Genomic DNA, 19,857 nt, shown 5'->3' with positions numbered 1-19,857 from the left:
TGTGGTTTCACTTGATTTTTTTTTTAGAGATGGAGTCTTGCTCTGTCACCCAGGCTGGAGTGCAGTGGCACGATCTCCCCTCACTGCAACCTCCACCTCCCGGGTTCAAGCAATTCTCCTGCCTCAGCCTCCTGAGTAGCTGGAATTGCAGGCGCCCACCACCGTGGCCGGCTAATTTTTGCATTTTTAGTAGAGACGGGGTTTCACCCTGTTGGCCAGGCTGATCTTGAATTCCTGACCTCGTGATCTACCCGCCTCGGCCTCCCAAAGTGCTGGGATTATAGGTGTGAGCCACCACGCCTGGTGATTTCTAAGATATGTATAGCCCAAAGGCAGGGATGCTGCTAGAACTATGCTGATGGCTAGAAGGCAGCTCCACACACAATATGCAACAGCAGTTGTTAAACAGAATTGAAATACTCACTAGCAGAGACAAAAAGTCCAAAGTACATGAAAAGTAGAGTGTGATGTGACTATATATGTGAAAATGAGGGAGATTCAAAAGTCAAATGTACTCGTCACATAGCATCTGAATTGGGTGCCATGAGATGAGCAAACATAATTTGCAACTCTAAATTCCTTTTCTAGAACCAGTGGTAGTCCTTGTTCCTAAACAAACCAAAGGCTTTCTAACCATGAGGTCAACTGAAATTATATACATGAAAGGTGCTTTCTAAACAGTAAAGTGTCCATATCAGATTATTATTCCCAAATTAAATGAGAGAAAATATACTTCAAGGACAATTAGATCTTTGTGTAACCTTCATTCACGGACCCCAATCAACCATTCAGTTTCTTCCAAGCTCCTTTCTAGCAGATGCCGTATGTGTAACTGGGCATGGGGACTGGATCTATATCACTCTTTTGCATGCGTGTGCATCCATCTTGCTTGATGGGAGGACAACCCAAATAGCTCACAGAAGAAACAGGAGTCATGAAAAAAATAACAACAAAATGTATTTAAAAACAGACTTCTCCAGTTGGCATTTTGAATGAAATTGCTAACAACTCCAACCCTCTATGTTGTGTTTCTTTTGCTCCTGGAGTCCTCTTGCAGCTTTAATTCTTGAAACTCAGGCGGCAGCACCAGACATTAAATCCCCAAAGGGAGAGGTATTAGTAAACCTTTTGCTGGTCATTCTTTTCTGAATGCAAATGGACAAATTCTTAAGCCCTCTTATTCATTTCATGATGATCATTAGATAAAAAAATTAAGCCTAAATGCATATTGAAAATAAAAACAAAAACACACACAAAAAAACCTTGCAGATAATAAATATCGCTTATTCACTTATTTTAAACAAAGTCCAATTTTATTCACTCTTAATATCCTTGCAGTCCATTGTATACCTTCTGCACTGACCCTTGTTTCAGTAGCTGTTTGATACCTGAAGAAAGAATGAACAAATGACTCCATTAACAAAAAAATGTTACTTTCCTAGCGTTTAAAGAGCATATTTCAAGAAAAGGCTCATAAAAGGCCTTATGACAAACATGGATGTGAATTAAATAACTACCAATCTCCAACGTAATCGCATGTAGGTAACCCCACACATGCACGTGTGTGTCCAGGATGATCCCTTGTCTCTCTTTTAGGCCCACATACCACATACATGTCCCACAAAGCTCTATGAAATGAGGACTGAGAAGAGGCAATCAAAAGGGAAAGAAAACTCTTCAGCTCAGTCTTCCATTCCTTCTTCTGTATCCTCTTTTCAGTTTTTACCTCCTTCATTGCTCTCCTTTCTCTTACTATTTAGGACCCCCAGTGGGGCCCTCTTCTCAACCAGTCATCCTAGACATGCACCCATAAGCTTCTAATCTTTCTTCAGTCTACCTCATCCTCCCTTTTACAGTGTGGTCCAGTTCATTTGTTTTAAGTGATTCTGTTTCACTGCCATATACTCTATCACTCCCTAGGTTTTGAAGCACAGCTTACACAGACTTTTGTAACACAAAGATGCAGGATTTTTAATATATCGCCTTTACAGAGAAAGATGAGTTCATTCCTATCTTAGTGTTCTACTAGCATTAATGATTGATGTCTCATGTCACTGGAGAGTTCTTCTATTGCCGTCCTTTTCTCATCTCACACACACACACATACACACACACAAACACACACACACACACAATAATATGCCATACCTTCTCTCGCTTCCTCTGTTAACTGTTCTTTTGGAAAATCCACATCAAAAGTGATTATCAAAGAGCCCTTGATATTGTTGTTGTCAAAGTTGGGGAGCCCTTCCCCTTTCTTCCATAGCTTCGCTCCTGGCCTGGTGATCTTATCCCGGGAAATATGTACCTAGAAAACCAAAGGGAATGTACTGCAGCAGGAGCGGTACATCTGAAGTACATCACACAGCTTCTAGTGAGCACTGGTACACAAAGCCAATGTCACAGCTCAGCAAAAAGAAAGAATGAAGGAGCAAAGGAAATACCATTAGGACAATGTGAGTCAAGAACAAAGGATTTTAAAGAAGAAAAATCAAACACGAAAACAAGTAAACAAAGAAAGGTTTTCGTCAATAGAAACTATAAGGACAAGATTGTCAAAGGCCGTGCAATCCATTCTGAGTAGCTGAAAGGTCTGGCACTGTTATTGCAGTATGCTCAGCAGCAGAGTAAGTACAGACGGCAGAATACGACCAAGAAAGGAGTCCATCTGGTTCTCAATGACTGAAACAGCTGATACATCTCAAAACTACCCACATAAAGGCTTCAAAAGGATGCAGAATGAGTAAATTGGTTTGTTTACCTTGTGACCATCCAAGTGAGTAATATCCATCTCAAAGCCAACCAGTGACTCAACTAATGAGATTGTCACATTTGTGTACAAATCATCTCCTCTCCTTTCAAATATTGGGTGCCTAAAAACAGAATAAGGTAAAAATCATTAATTTTCAACTTTAAGTTCAAACAGTTGTTAGAAAAATCTTGGAAAAAGGTGAACACCACTCTTTCCAACAATAAACATTTCTTAGACATACTTTTGTGTGTAGTATTAATCGAGAATATAAAGTTGTTTAAGTCTTATTAAATGCTACTGTTAAGGAACACACAATCAGCAAAAGCCAGAGTATAAGTAAAACTATAATCATTAGATTATGGAAAAAGAGAGAAAGGCAGCTTCTGGGGAGATCATCTTCAGAAATAGGTCTACAGAAGTTTTCCTGAGCTGGGCTCACAAGACTAAGTTGGCTGTAGAAATGCAGATAAAATGGGTGGAGGGAAGGGGAAATAGAGTGAGAAGGAATTCTGGCAAAGACAAGGAAGGTGTCAGGTTTATTCAGGAAACAACACATGTTCCAGTTTCTCTAAGAAGTGGTGATAAAGACAAGGTAGGTAAAGAAGCTGGGGAAAACAACACTGAGATTAAAGAGTGCAGGAAGGCAAAGTCCCAGACAGTGGGAGGCCATTTCTCCATAATCTGGTGGGAACCCTGTTTTGATGACTCCTTACAGAGGCAGAGATATTACTGGTTTCCAAAGTGGTAACAAGATAGAAACAGTAATCAAGAAAGCCGGAGTCCCAGGCAAAACTGTCTAAGCAGCACTTCATGCTGAAGAGAAGCTCACAAAAGAAAAGCTCTCTCTTTACAGAAGCTGCATATTATGTAGAAGGTTCTGTCTATGGAAAAGTCTCCTATTCTTGTATGGTGCCATACTTCTTCAGCTAAAATCTCAGCTTTGACTCCCTATCTTGTTTGTTTCTCTTTTATAACTCCTTACTTATCAATTATTTCCTTCCAACATCTTTTGCATTTTTAAGTCCTAAGTAAATAAATAACTGGGGCTCAATCCTAGGGCCCAACCCCAAGTTTTCAGCCTTGTAGAGGAGTTACAAATCATCGTTTAGGGTAATAAGGGTAAGAAACAGAGAAAAAAGTCTAACTGCTCTGGTGGCCACCTACGTCTCTATAATTTGACTCATCTGAGAAGACCTCTAAAATTAGATTACTTACTTGACAACTTTGATTCGGAACCGTAAATCTCCAGGCTCCCCATCCACGTGAGGCTCACCTAGTCAGAGCAGATTACCGCATATTGTAAATCATACAAGTTGAATACCACAAATCTATTTGGCAACAGATACATTTTTTTAATCCACTACTTTGGGCATTGACCTGTCAAATCTGTGACGGCAGTGTCTCTGCCTGGTTGTATCAAGTTTCAGATTATTAGAAATCATCACCTTTGCCTCAGATACAGCAGTACATAACTTGACCCATTTCCTAAACAAAGAATGATACACTGGTCTCCTGAACCTAAGTCTTAAAGCTTTTTTTATTTTTAGAGTTTTAAACTTAAGTCTAAAGGTGAGGTCCTGAGAGCATCTTATTAATGCCAACTAGAGTTACATATCTTCTTTCATTGCTGAATTAAAACTCATTAAGGTCTGAACACCCTAAATTTTGATGAAACTTAGGCTACCTCATAATAACTTTTGGCCATGACATTCAAAGGATAAACGGTAATGCTACTGCTTCAGGTAAACAAAAGGCTTTGTATATCCTAAAATTGGCCGAAGAGTGTTGGAAATTATATATGCGTTTACTATGTGAACATTAAGATGGAGTAAGGCAGGGGTGAGAGGTATTCACAAACAAGCAGAGAGCAAAAAGTTATCACAATCAAAAAATCAAATATCAATATTTCACCTTCTCCAATAAAGGGGTACTCCATGCTGTCTCTCACCCCAGGCTCTATTTCTACTTCCAGCGTTCGTTCTTCATTCACTAGTCTGAGGTAAAGAGAATTAAAAGAGGAGAAAAATAATGAAAATATAAACAAAACATCAGATATAGATAAAGTTATATTCTATTTTATCAGAGCTTTTTCTTGGAAGACTGTAGTGTGCCTCTACTTGACAAAACTATCTGATAATCATTTACATCTTCTATATGCTAAAATCCAGGGTGAAGCTACTATACATTTATAAACATATAAGGCTGCTCTAATAGTACAAGAAGGAAGAAAATGAAGCATTAATACTTGTCGAAAATGTATCAGAAATAAAGGGCACTGCTTGTTAGTTCAGAAACATAAAAGGAGATATTTACAAATACTTCAAAAAAAATGTACATTGTTTTGCTCTATCCTTTTGCAGAACATGGCAGTGGGGAGGGGACAGAGAAAGATCTAGTATGGACCATTAGTGTTTGGCTAGATGAACGAAATTAACAAGTGTTTCTTGGTAGAACAAAGAAGGTGCTTTCACTTACTTGACATTAGGGCATTCGTCGCAGACCACCTCCTGGGTCATTTGGAAGCGCCCAGGGCCCAGCTGGGTGGTCCGCATCTCTTGCCGACAATTGCACTTCCGTTTGCCAGGAGCCTGCCTTGCCACAGGTTTGTTTCTAACTACCTAGGAAGTGCATAAACAACATCAGCTTCTCTCTTGTGTAAAACAGCCTTTCCTTTCCTCAATTGATCAAGGCTCTGCACATATGCCTGGACTGAAACTTCCCCTTCTCTGGCAATCTATCCCTCAGAGATCTAAAGCTGACAAAACTCTTTGAAGAGTACAAATCAGCCCCCAAACAGGAATGAAGCAAACACATACTTAAATGACTCAAATTCTAAAGCTGGAGAAGTAGAGATGGGAGTAAGAAACAAGAGAACCGAAAAATAAAGTGTATGATATCAGCATTTCTAAGCCACAACTAAATGCTACTGAGTTAAAGTACTTCATGTAATGATTATCTTTTAGGAAATCCGAGCTGTGTAAAGCATAACCCCTGAGGAACAATCACTACCTTCAAAACCTGGTATGTGGCTACTATCCAATCCTCTGATTAACCTAATGAAAATGTCTCCTTATTTCAGGAAACGCAATCCAGGACTATTTTCTGGAGCTATCTCCATTCAGATACTTTAACACGTAGGAAGAGAAAGAATGACTATCTCTTTGTAGTTGACTGCAATCAAACATTCTGATCCCTCTAAGAATGTAAAATTGATATATATGCAGAAACGTATTCCTAGTTTTGCCTGTTTAAATAGCCAAACATCTAATCACAAGGTATGTGCTCACGCAGCAGAATGACGAATGCTTGGAGAAAAATCCCTTAAAGCCTACCAACACATGAAAGGCCCAGGTCAACAGAGTAAATTATAGCAACAATAATAGTAATCAGAGCAAACATTTTATAGCACTTACTACATGCCAAGCCATGTGCCAAACACTTTTACATATTCATTTAACCCTCACAACTCTATGAGACAGGTACTGTTATTATCCCCATTTTACAGGTGAGGTAACAGAAGTATAGAAAGGTTAAGTAACATGACCAAGGCCACATGGCTAATACATGGCAGAGCCAGGATTCTAAACTAGGCAGTCTAGCTGCAAAGTCCATGCTTCTTAACCATTGTGCTATCCTATTTCTCAAGGTATTTTTTCTTCTTTAAAAAAGAATTTACATACAGAAGGAGCGGATTGAAAACAAGGAAAAAAAGAATTTAGCATGGGGTTACTGAACCAGCAAAGCCATTTACAGCCTTTACAATAGTTGGATTAAAAAAGAGTTTGTTCGGGAACACACTAACAGCAAAAAGTGATGTCTACTGTGTATTAGTGACAACTGCAGAACAGGCTTGGAAGGGAACATGGGCGCTAATTAGGCTCACCTCTTTCCTCCCATCTAAACAACCTCACTGGTTTATGAATATTTTTAATGCCCTTTTCTCCTGCAGCCTCAACAGTATTACAAGTCAGTTGCATCTTCTGTGATTGTCTATATCTCTTCTTTCAATTATTCAGAGAAGCAGCTACAACTAAGAAGAATACGCTTCTTGTCAAGATGGCACATATGCACAGGCTACCGGCTGTCTCCTCCAGTATCCTGGAAAAACTACAAGAAAACATGGATTCCAGGAAACAGTAACTTCAACACAGAATATATGAGAAAATCCCACAGATAGAGGGCTGTTTTGAACTGTTTCCCATGACTACAGAAAACAAAAGACTCCAGACAGCAAACAAAACAAAAAACACCCCAAGACACCAAACAAAACACACTTAAAACCAGCGGGCCAGGGCTCAGCCCACGATGCTCTGCAGGGAAAGGTAGTTGCTGGTACCTGTAAGGGAATATCAGCTCAAAGGCCAAGACAGCTAGATACCTGAGAAGGTCTATCATCTGCCCCACAAAAGACAACAAACTGAATAACACATATATTTTAAGCAACTGTACTTTGCTTAAAAAAAGACCAGGAACTTAAAACAAGCATGATAATACTTAAGGAGGGAAGGCATTAGTAAAATGATATAGAGTAAGAAATAATGCAAGAATCAAGTAGAAATATTATGCATAAAAATATGAGTTGAAATTAAAACACAGCAGATGGGTTATTATTAGAATGGATATAGCTGAAGACTGAAGTAGTAAGCTGGGAGATCAAAACGAGGTACCTCCCAGAAGGAAGCAGTGAAGGATAAAGAAACAAAATTTATTTTTCATATTTAAAAGAAAGTTAAGAGCAGACAGAAGTAGGAGTGATAAAAGAATTGTAAAAAATAATGAGACATATTTTCCAGAATTTAAAAAAGATGAATAACCTCATATTAAAAGATCCCAGAGTTTTAGCAGAAAATATAGGTGAACAGCTTTCTTATTTTATTTTAAAATTTTTCTCCAGAGATGAGTTTCAGTTATGTTGTCCAGGCTAGAGTGCAGTGGCTATTCACAGATACAATCACAGGACATGATAGCCTCAAACTCCTGGCCTCAAGCAATCCTCCTACCTCAGCCTCCTGAGTAGCTGAGATTACAAGTGTGCTCCACTGCACATGGCTGCTTTCTTATTTTAGAACAAAAACGAATTTCTTTAAAAAGACACAAAAACTAACCATTAAAGACTGATAGATTTAATTACATTAATTAGTTCTGTTTGCTGAAAATTGAAATAAATCTTAAACATAATGAAAAGACAAGTTACAAACAGATAGGCTATATCTGCATTACATACAGCCAACAAAGAATTAGCAGCGGCTGGGCGCGGTGGCTCACGCCTGTAATCCCAGCACTTTGGGAGGCCGAGGCGGGTGGATCACGAGGTCAGGAGATCGAGACCATCCTGGCTAACACGGTGAAACCCCGTCTCTACTAAAAATACTAAAAATTAGCCGGGCGTGGTGGCGGGCGCCTGTAGTCCCAGCTACTCGGGAGGCTGAAGCAGGAGAATGGCGTGAACCCAGGAGGCAGAGCTTGCAGTGAGCCGAGATCGCGCCACTGCACTCCAGCCTGGGCGACAGAGCGAGACTCCGTCTCAAAAAAAAAAAAAAAAAAGAATTAGCAGCAAGAGTGAAGTATTCTTAGAAATCAATAAGCAAGAGGCAAAAGAAAGAACAGGCATTTCACAAGAGAGGAAACAAATATGGCCAATAAACACAGGAAGAGATGCTGATCCTAATTGGTAATTTAAAAAAATGTAAAACAAGACCATAATGAGATATTTTATACCCATTTGATGAGCAAAAATTAAGAAGTCTAATAATTCCAAGTATTAGTGAGGCAGTGAATCTATAGGATCTCATAAATTGCATGTAGAAGCATCAGTACAATCAATTTCAAAAACAATACAGTATTAACTTGTAAAAATGAACATTGGTTCATATTACCCAGCAATTCTACTCTCAAGCATATCCACCCAAGAGATATTCTTGTTCATCTGAACCTGGATATATGGATTAAAATGTTCATAAAAGTGCTGTTTGGAATTGAATAAAACTGGAAGAAACAAAAATGCCTATTAATAAATTATGGTCACAATATAGCAATAAGCAACAAGGGTGAATCCTAGTAACATAACAGTGAGTGAAAATAACCAGTCCCAGAAAATAATGAATAAAATACCATTTCTAAAAAATCAAAAACAATATAACAAACAATACATTATTCAGGTATTCATATATACATGATAAAGTAAGAATGGCAAAAGAACAATAAAGACATAATTCAATACAGTAGTTACCTTTGAAGGGAGGCAGGGTAATGGAACAGGGAAGTAGCATGTAGGCAGATTAAGTCATGGTAATGTTTTACTTAGTTCTTAAGCTGGGTGATAAAACAATGACATCAGTGTATCATGAACCAAGCATTATAATTAATTCAATTTTGTGCATTTGATCACTCCCTCTTACCCTCAAAAAGACAGAGAAGGTACATATAAACCTCTTATTTTTAGTCAAAAGTGCAAGTTCTGGGAGTCAATATGAACAGCTATATTGTTTGAACTTACTTCCACAAAATTTCCTGCATATACTTCTTCCAAAGTGACTTCTAGATCTACAATAATATCACTTCCTCTTGGAATATTTCTGTCTTGCTGACGAGGGGTTCCTCCAAACATGAAACCAAAATCCCCAAAGAAGCTAAAGATAAGTGCAAAATCATCAGGAAAAAAAAAAAATCAAGACTCCATGTTTCACAATTAACTCATTTTCTTTACATTGATAAACTATTGTTTCTACCAATGCATTGTGCAAAACTACAAGGTATTTTTTAATACAATGGAGTCAGCTATCATACATAATTTTAAATTTATATACTATCAACCATATTGTAACTATATGGTCCCTTACTACAAAAAAATCCACTTTTTAACAAAATATAGCCCATACATATAGTACAGTACATACACACACAGTATGCCAATGAATTCAATGTTGGACCCAACCAATGAAATAATAATCTTTCAATATTGGGAAAAATCTGAATATGGTGGACTTATTGAGAAAGAGTACAGTATACATAAACTTGTGTAATGCTAAATGTAATGGTTAATTTAAGAAATTTTTATCGGTAATTTTAACATATGTAGTGTTCTCTTTACATGCTTTTTAGAAGCTAACTTGTTGAAAGAAGCTACTGCTCTACACAAAAATCTTGAGTATGTAATTAAATAAGCTTAAAAAAGCATCAGCCTTAGTAAAATCCTAGTGCTTAAGGAGAAGGAAGTTCTAGCCTCTATAAGACCCAAACTAATTTTTGTAAGTAACAAGAGTAACTTGAGATTAACAAAAAAGGTGACCTTCAATCCTACAGGTGGTTTAAACTAATGTTAATTTTTGGTGTTACTAAGAAGCCTCATATATTAGCATAGCGATGATGATAACTATATAACTCCCTCTCCCACCAACCAACTCAGGTGAATGAATTCCCTGAATCTTAAATAAAGGCAAGGGGAGAGAACAGGGTGGGGGCTGGGGAAGCTGTTTCTCTTTCTGGTATTCCCTAGGGATCACTTCAGCCAGCCAAATTGATCCTGGCGGGGGGAAAAGATGTCCCAATCATGTTACTCACACATCTTTACAGACCCTAAAAATCTACTCCCCCACCCCAGGCCCTCCAACCAAGCACTAAATGGTGGTAACTACTATATGCAACAGTGATTCTTACTTCTTTTGGGGAAGGGTTCACAGAACCCTTTGAGAATCTAAAGAAAACAATGAACTCTCCCCATAAAAATGCAGATTCGAACATCTTTTTGTTTATAATTTCAGACCTGAAACCCCAGATTAAGGTCTCTTAGTATATGTAATCATCAGGGAATGTGGAAATTCAAATGCTCAATAAAGAGAGGTTCAAAGAGTGAGGAAGAAAGTGTTTATTATTCCAACCACCCAGCACTCCCAGAAAGCAAGAGATAAAGGTCCTCTACCCTAATTCCTTCCCCTAATGCTGGTTATTATAATCACCCTCACTTGTTGATAGCATGAAAGAGAGGCAGCTCTGGGTATGGGAGCAGGAATTTTTCTATCTCTGCTAACAATAATTTTGCTCATTAAGTGGTTTGCAGATTCCAAGGTAGCAAGTAGGCAAGGATGAACTGATTTCCAACACATGTCCCCGCGAATTGTCTGCACTGATTTAACTGATACGGTTGGCTAGATGGAATGTCCTTTCAGTGCCATCCGTCTTTCCTGAAGCTTTGCGAAAATAGAAGACTATCTTCCCACAGGGAGGACAATAATTGATCTTTGGATCAGCTAAATTGTACTGTTCATCAAAAGTTTCTGAACTAGGGAATGAGAATAATTCTTTAATCGCTAAGAGACCCTCTCTCAGACACTAACACTTTGCAGATGGGTAAATTACTCACTGTGAAAAAATGTCTCCATGGGAGCTCTGATGACCATCTTTTAATCCTTCTTCACCATAAGTATCGTACTGTTTCCGTTTCTCACTATCTGACAGAACCTGGGGATAAAAGCCAGTGGAGGAAAAGATCATGAGTTGGTAATATCCAGTTAAGGCACAGTCATATTTATGTTTGTTTTTACTTTGACAGTGGGTCTAAAATTTTAATAGAATGCAGTTTCCATTATCTACTGTATTAAGGCATATTTACAAAGTTATTTTCTCTAAGACTAAATTCTTTGATGCATTGTTCATTCCACATTGCTCCATTCATGTTTTTAATTTAAAGTTCTCAAAACTCGCGTAGTCACTAAAAAATAATACCTGAGATTAGCAATGCAGCTGTGAAGGTCAGGGTGGTAACAGGAAAGAGTTAAGACGGATTCCTCAGGTTTACTTCCCATGCAGTTTGACTCTGGTGCTTATGCTGTTAACCACTATACTGCCTTCAAAACAACTTGGCCCCACAGGTCTATAACACCCCCTACCCAAAACACACACACACACACACACAACGCGCGCGCGCGCGCAAGTCAAGGAAATCAAATGACAGGCCCTCCAGAGAGGCCTACACTGATATCTTTTCATCCTTTTTTCATTTTTTGGTATATGCAGAAATCCATTTGTGGAAGAATGTTGCCTGCCATATATATATATGTTTAAGTTTGTAATGTCCTGAGTTTGAAATGCAGAAAGAGTAATAAGTAAAAATACTCTATGAAGGTTATTCAAGGTCAATTTCATTGCTTGAAATAATTCTTGAAGTTTTAAGTTTCAGAGAACTACATACACAATCATGACTATATGCTTTCTCTCTGTATATTAAAGAATGTAACAACAAAATAAGCTTCCATCCTTTTCAAAATTTGCCTTCAACATGCAAAAAAAAACTTTCTCTCTTATTTAGAGCAATCTGATATATATGCACATATATACTTGTGAAAATTAAATGGCTTTAAAATCTTCCTTTGATATTTATAAACTCCTACTTAGACAAGAGTCTGAAGGAGAGAGTTATTTCAAAACCACACTCATGGTGGCCCAGAAAAAGAGAGATTCAAAGTAGACGGGGCTTGTTGACTTAAAAGAAAGGCATATTCACACAGGACACACTTTTGGCTTAGGGCCCAAATGAGGTGTAAGGAGTCATGGCAAAAATGTACTAACATTTAAGATATCCTTGAAAGGATAAATAGAAATTGAGTATACAAGAGAGTGAACATTCTTAAAAGCAAAGGCAAATGGGTTATTCCAGAAGTGACCACAGTACTTGATTAAAGCCACTATGATAGAAAAAGGGAGAGGAAAGAATGTTTTCACAAGTATCTTTAGAAAATAGGTACTTTGGGGAAGGAGAAATGGGCACAATTAACTTAAAAAAAAAAAACCCTTATTATTATCTGGATCTCCAATACTTTCACTTTTAGTCTACTTCTCTGATCTGATCTTGACAAATAAATGAACCCTGCATTTGAGACTATAAAAAACACCATTTCAAAACCCCCAAAGACTAGTTTTAAGTCAGTTTCTTTTTAGACATCAGAGGCTTCTGTAATAACCCCCTAAAACTACTCTTGAAGTCATTATCATTTACTTCCTTCTCGCTTTTCTTCCATCAAGGAATGCAATTTTATTCCATGGTCTTGGAAACTATTTTAAAAGAAAAAAGGTTTTTAGTTGATTGGCCAACCAATACACAGATTCTCAAGTAATTAAAATGCCAGCAGTGATCCTAGCTCTGTAGAGAAAACAAATTTGTATTCACAAAAGATTCTTCATAACTGTACTCGGATTCTAATTTGTGAACACTAATTTACCTAAGACTAAAGGCAATCAAGCTTGAATGATAAAAAGAAAAAAGAAATTTGAACTAGTGGCTAAAAGGATTGTTATAGTTAAATAAACCACGATTTCATGACTGACCTTTGTATAGCCTGCCTAGGTCATTGATAAAGAACGTGAAGATTCTTTAGAGAGCATGGTAAATTCAGCTCCCTAGAAAATGTTTTTGAGTATTAGGTTCCTAGCAAACAAGGGGACTATTCATGGAAAATACAGTGCAAAATATAGAATGCATATTATCAACAAGAAACAAAATATTACATATAATTTAGGATGGGCCATCAACCTTCTCAAGTTTATTGATGTGCCTCAGGTTAAGAATTTCTGTCCCTTGGCCAGGCACGGTGGCTCACGCCTGTAATCCCAGCACTTTGGGAAGCCGAGGCGGGTGGATCATGAGGTCAGGAGATCGAGACCATCCTGGGTAACACAGTGAAACCCTGTCTCTACTAAAAATACAAAAAATTAGCTGGGCGTGGTGGTGCACACCTGTAGTCCCAGCTACTCGGGAGGCTGAGGCAGGAGAATAGCGTAAAACCCAGGAGGCGGAGCTTGCAGTGAGCCGAGATCGTGCCACTCTACTCCAGCTTGGCAGACAGAGCGAGACTCCGTCTCAAAAAAAAATAAAAAAGAATTTCTGCCCCATAGGATCCCTGAAGGTGTTGAAAGATGAAAGGACCCCAACAGCTGTTGGGTTCATCTGGGTATAACTCACTGTTTCAATTCCATTGCTTCTTTAATCTAGAGATCTTGGGATTCCTTCCTTTCAAGGTTTGTGTCTTCCTAAAATATTTTTCAATTTGTTTTTAGCCTTCTCAATATACAAGAAGTTAAACTTAAATTCAGGAGTTTTAGCTCTATGACTTTTAGTTCAATTAATTTTTTTCTGTGTTTATTTAGAAAATGAGAATAAAAATATGCCTAGCTCTAATATATTTCCTGGTGTCCTAGTGAAGATTAAATGAGATGATACACATGAGAGTGTTTTGATCCCCAGATTAGAGGTTGCAAAATCAAATTAAAACTGTGCTCTGTTTGATTTATGTAAAAAAGAAATTTAACTGAATTAGTTACCAACACTTTTACAAGCAGAACTCATATAAAAAATCTAGATTTTCAACTTTTCTTGAAAAATTAAATCATCCAGGAACATACTGTTTGCATTTGTATGACAAAAACTGGCTGGGGTTGAGTAACAGCTGCTCCCTTGAAATGGGGCCAGAAGGCTTCAGTTTGTCAAAGTCCTCAACAATCCTTATTGCTTCCCAATATGGAGGCAGAATATCTGCTGCCATGTTTTAACTTATACCTGCCCTGCATGTTATTTGTCTAGTTCATAAGAACACGCAGGTTTGCAACTCTCATGAAGGCTTTCTTTTTATTTTTGGTTCTAGCTCCCAAACTGATTGAACGACAGACCAATCAGTTGATCTACTTATTAATCTATCAATCTTTCATTTATTCTTTTTCAGCATTATTCTCCTTATTAAAATAAATATTAATATCAAAAGGCAGAAAATGGCATCTACTAACATGAATGTAATATCTAGTACAATACAGCATCAAGTACTACTTGTACTTTTATCCACTGTCTATTTTTAAATAGAAGTGACTTGGGCTGGGCGCGGTGGCTCACGCCTGTAATCCCAACACTTTGGGAGGCTGAGGTGGGTGGATCACTTGAGGTCAGGAGTTCGAAACTAGCCTGGCCAACATGGTGAAACCCTGTCTCTACTAAAAATACAAAAATTAGCCAGGTGTGGTGGCATGCGCCTGTAATCCCAGCTACTTGGGAGGCTGAGGTGGGAGAACTGCTTGAACCCAGGAGGTGGAGGTTGCAGTGAGCGGAGACTGCACCACTGCACTCCAGCCTAGGCAATAGAGACTCAGTCTCAAAATAAATAAATAAATGTGAGCTGAAAGGAGTGTTTCTCTGTATTGTATGTTTTTTCTAGAGCTACAGATTTTATTCGTACTTTATCACTTTTCCCGACTCACCTCATAAGCAGCACCCAGATCCTGGAATTTCTCCTGGGCTTGTGGATCATCAGGGTTCCGGTCGGGATGAAGCTGCAGGGCTAGTTTCCTATAGGCCTTTTTAATATCCTTTATAGAGGCACTTCGAGGCACCCCCAAGATCTTATAGAAATCTCGTCTGGGAAGTAGAGGGAGAGAATACTTCATTAAAGAGTTACATGTTACATTTTTCAAAGTAAAAGATTTATTTTTCCTCTACATTTAGGTTTGTATCTGAGCAAAGAAGTATAAAAATGAACGTTTATGTGACACATACACACACAAAGAATGACTAAAAAGAGAACACCAGAATTTGTAATGAATCTTATATATTGAAGTAATCACAGTAAGAGGCTATATACTTTTCGGATTATTCAAAACATCTGTGGCACTTTTCTTTCAGAACCACCTTCGGTCAAGAAAACCACTTCCTTATTTTATGGTCTCATGTTATCTTTAGGCAATAACCATATAATCAAATTAACTCTTCCCCCCTTTCCCTATACTGGCTCCAAATGATTTTGACTTTTCTAAAAGTCAAATAACACTCTCAAAGGATGATTTTCCTTCTTTAAAAAGATTATGCCACATAAATGTCCTAACAGTAGCACTGCCAGAATGTTAAAGATGAAGCAACTTAAGATAATAAATAGCTCAAGAAGCTGGGAAGTACAAGGGCTGTCTAAAGATCTTCGTGCTCCCATCCCGCATCCAATTTCGGTCAGTCCCAACTCGGGCTGGCATCATCCACCCACTTTAATGTCAGCCCCCCAGTGGCTCTTCGAAGGCTTGGCATAGAGCATCGTCCGCTTCTCCACCTCAGTGGGGCACAGCAACTCACCTCTTTGATCAAACAAACGTCCATCCCCTCAACCTCAGCCTGGCACTGTCACTACCTTCCCTTACAGTCAGGCATCCCTCTTTCTTCCCCAGCTCTACGTGACACTGCTTCAGCTCGCAACCACCTTCTTTCCCTCATCCCCCAAATGCCGTTTGGCAATGCATCCAACTCCCACTCCTCTGGGCAAATCTAGCTCTACCTAAGACCCTCTCTGGACCTAAGGCCCTCTCACTGGTGTCACCCACGGTTCTCCTCTCACCCCACTAGCCTGGCCCATACTACACTTTCCTCCGCCACCCCGCCAACCCACAGCGATGCCCCTCTCCACTCCGTCAGTCTGGCAATGCCACTTCCCCCACCCCCTCCCACCCCCCAGCAAAGGCTGACCCACGGGCCCCGTTGTCTGCGAGTGTCTGTTCCTCACCCGGCAATCACCGCCCCGATGAGGTATAGCAGCAACAGGCAAAAGGTGCTCAGGTTCTGCGGAGCCATGGTTCCTCTGTCCCGGGTCCTGTTCCACACACTCCTCACAGCCTCCTCCGCCGCCGCGTCGGCTCGCCAGCCCACCCGGCCCTGTGAGGCCGCCTCACACCGGGGGGGCGCGGAGGTCTCCTTGGTCCGCAGAGACAGCTAGCTAGCCCCCTCTTCTGCCGGTCCACTTCCCGGGAGTCCCGAGTCCCGGTGAGAGAAGCCCCCGGTAGGCGAGAGCCAATCGTTGCCCGGGACATCACACGCGGCCGGCGCCTGGAAGCCAATCAGCGCAGTACACTTCACCTCCGAGGCGGCACGGGCAACCAGTTAGGCTTCAGAACTGCAGTCGCAGCTCTTGACCAATTAGAAGCGGAGACGTCAGAGGGTCGCGCCGCTGCAGGAACCCGCTCTGCCTGAGCTACCGCGAGTCGTAGAAAATTACGTAATGATAGGGGGCCGGTCAGAGTGAGGGCACCTGAGGTACACGAAATCCCTCCGGCTTGCCCACTTCCTCGGACTTTCCACCAATCAGGAGGCTCCTCCCCAGCACCAACCAATTGTGGGAGAGAAGTTTTCTCTGTGCTACAAGCCTGGAATTTCATTCATACCCAGCTACGCTCCGAATGAGGGAGCAGAGGTACAGCGGCCGAATGAGCCGGGACAGTTATTCCACGACAGGTGTACATCAGACGCATTGCTTAGGCCTCTTATTTTACGTTCTCCAAGCAACTCCATAAGACAACTGTGTCGGAAAGGCTACAGTGATGACAGACCGACTTAAGTTCGGATTCGGCTTCCACCGCTTCTTAGTGGTGAGACCCCCTACCCCTCTCCTCCTCCCAAGTCTGAGCCTAAGTTTCTTTATCAACAAAACTAAGGCAAAGCACTTATTGGCAGTTCTGTGAATTTTAACAGGGAAAAAAAATCTGTAAATCGTCGGGCGTATAGTAAGCAGGCAACGAGTAAAAACCATTATTACGGTTCGAACAGAACTCTTTGATTCCCCGTCTTCCCCCCGATTTTGCTCATCGCAGTTACACAACACCTAGTTGATCAGGACAAAACTCTAGGTGTTTTTATTCCTTTCATGCATAAGCTACCCAACTCTTTACCTCTGAACTATACTTCAATCTGTTCACTACATCTCCGTTACCAGGATTCTGGGTCACAGTGTTTCTCTCACCTGGCCAGGGCCTCCTAACTGGCCTCCTTGCCCCCACTCTTAATATCTTCCTTAATACCTTAATATATGTTGCTCATCCCTGTCCCTCACTACATGATTTAAAAAAAAAAAAAAAAAAAAAAAGCCCGGGCGCGGTGGCTCACCCACCCAAAGTGTAATCAGCACTTTGCGAGGCCGAGACGGGCGGAGCACCTGAGGTCAGGAGCTTGAGACCAGGCTGGCCAACATGATGAAACCCTGTCTCTACTAAAACTACAAAAATTAGCCGGGTGTGGTGGCGAGCGCCTGTAATCCCAGCTACTCGGGAGCCTGAGGCAGGAAAATTGCTTGAACCTGGGAGGTGGAGGTTGCAGTGAGCCGAGTTCCTGTCACTGCACTCCAGCCTGGGCGACAGAGTGACACACCGTTTCAAAATAAATAAATAAATAAATAAAAGTCAAATCATGTCACTCCCCTGTTTAAAAGCCTGGAATGGCTCTTCATTTCCACTTAGAATAAAATCCCAACTCCATGCTAGTTTACAAAGCCGTTTATGCTTTGTAAACCTATTATACTCCTAACCATGCTCCAGCAAAACTTGCTTCCTTTCTTTTTTTGTATACACCAAGCCCATTCCTGCCGAGGGCCTTTGTGCTAGCTATTGCCTTTGCCTGAAACACTGTACTCTCCCTCATGTGCTAACATGGGTGATTCCTTCTTTAACTCATATATCAGCTTAAAGGTCGCCACCTCAGGGAAGACTTCCGTGACTAATTAATCAAAATTAGCCCCTACCGAGTTCCTTACTCTTACACCACCCTGTTTTCTTTTCTTTCTTTCTTTCTTTTTTTTTTTTTTTTCCTGAGACGGAGTCTTGCTCTGTCGCCCAGGCTGGAGAGCAGTAGCGTGATCTTGGCTCACTGCAACCTCCGCCTCCCGGGTTCAAGCGATTCTCCTGCCTCAGCCTCCCGAGTAGCTGGGACTACAGGCGCACACCACCATGTCCGTCTAATTTTTTTGTATTTTTAGTAGAGACTGGGTTTAACCATGTTGGCCAGGTTGGTCTCGAACTCCTGACCTCAAGTGATCCACCCGCCTCAGCCTCCCAAACTGCTGGGATTATAGGCATGAGCCACCACGCCCGGCCTCCTATTTTTTTCATCCTTGGTCCCTAGACTTACACACTGAAATGCCAGTTTCATGAGAGCATGAATCTATATTGTTCTGTTCACAGCTGTATAAAAGAGCACCTTAGAACAGTGCCTGGCATGGAGTAGGTGCTGAAGTACTTTTGAGTCAAAGTTACTTGGATGGTGATCATTGTATGGCTGGCTTCTTACTCTTCAGACCTCAGCTCAAATTTGGCACCACAAAGTGGCCTTCCCTGACCCCCCGCCCCAATTTTCATAGCATTTTTCACTATTTGAAATTATCTTATTTTATTCCTTAATATGTATTGTCTATTCTCCCTGTTATACACTCCAAGAAAGCAAGGACCTTGTCTGTTTTGTTCACTCCTGTCATTCTAGTGCGTACCACTGTGCCAGACACACAGTGGTACTCAACAAATAACAGCAGGGTCACTGAGCTAGTAAGTGGTGCAGCCTGGATCCTAACCCAGGTACGTGTAAATTTGAAGCCCCTGCTTTCAGGAAGATACCCAGTAGGGACAATGGCCACACAAAAGAGGAACTAAATTGCATTTTACGGTCTAATTTACCTTTGTATCTATCACACCTAGAGAGGCCATAAAGGAACTAAAAAAAGCAGGAAATGTCCAGAAATTCTGAAATGGAAGTTTAAAGGAAGGAGTGATGGCTTCTGCCCGGTAATCTGAAAAAGCTTCATGAAGGTGGAAACACGGCAGGAAAGCTAACAGAGTTAAGGAGTGATTGCTTCTGCCAGGTAATCTGAAAAAGCTTCATGAAGGTGGAAACACGGCAGGAAAGCTAACAGAGTTAAGGAGCTGACACCGAGGGGCTGCAGGGAGTGCCAGTCTCGCTTCAGACGCCCTGGGTTTGAATCTTGGCTCCATCTCTTGTGTGACCTTAGGGTTGTGTTATTTTCACCTTTCTACGCCCTAGTTTCTTCATCAGTAAAACGAATATACTTAAAGGGCTCTTGACAAGACTTAGGAAATATACATAAAGTTGCTTTACACAGTGCTGAGACCATAGTAAGTGCTCTATAAATGCAAACTGCCATTAGTATTAGTAGCATTTCTGATGAAAGCGTGCTGATCTTACCAGCAGCTATTAGCTGACCACAGTTATGCGGAGCAACAGAAAGCTTCCTACCCCCCCCGGGTTGAAAGGCGCGACACCAGAAAGCGGTGGGTCTAGCTCCAGGTGCCACTGTTGCGGACTCTCGACCCCA

General features: G+C 40.5%; 1 protein-coding gene across 1 annotated transcript; it reads right to left on the bottom strand.

The window, feature by feature from the left end:
* Positions 1-932: 932 nt before the first annotated feature.
* DNAJB11 (DnaJ heat shock protein family (Hsp40) member B11) lies at positions 933-16,715 on the bottom strand. The gene is made up of 10 exons (XM_004038163.4): positions 16,273-16,715; positions 14,990-15,146; positions 11,112-11,209; positions 9,249-9,381; positions 5,228-5,370; positions 4,664-4,746; positions 3,968-4,025; positions 2,762-2,873; positions 2,149-2,308; positions 933-1,388 (listed from the first exon to the last, which is right to left on the bottom strand). Exons 1-10 carry the CDS (start codon positions 16,338-16,340, stop codon positions 1,324-1,326), a joined length of 1,077 nt encoding a protein of 358 aa, XP_004038211.2. The 5' UTR covers positions 16,341-16,715; the 3' UTR covers positions 933-1,323.
* Between the last annotated feature and the right edge of the window lie 3,142 nt (positions 16,716-19,857).

The sequence above is a fragment of the Gorilla gorilla genome, chromosome 2, assembly GCF_029281585.2.
Source record: "Gorilla gorilla gorilla isolate KB3781 chromosome 2, NHGRI_mGorGor1-v2.1_pri, whole genome shotgun sequence".
Lineage (NCBI taxonomy): Eukaryota > Metazoa > Chordata > Mammalia > Primates > Hominidae > Gorilla > Gorilla gorilla.
Note: the sequence above shows the minus strand (reverse complement) of the source record. Positions and strands in the feature narration are given on the sequence as shown.

Excerpts from the sequence above, each read along its gene's own strand:
- DNAJB11 (XM_004038163.4), bottom strand. The coding sequence starts at position 16,340 with ATGGCTCCGCAGAACCTGAGCACCTTTTGCCTGTTGCTGCTATACCTC. Across the intron at positions 15,147-16,272 it reads ATCGGGGCGGTGATTGCCGG|ACGAGATTTCTATAAGATCT; the intron begins GTGAGGAACAGA and ends TCTACTTCCCAG. Across the intron at positions 5,371-9,248 it reads ATGCAGGAAATTTTGTGGAA|GTAGTTAGAAACAAACCTGT; the intron begins GTAAGTTCAAAC and ends TGCACTTCCTAG.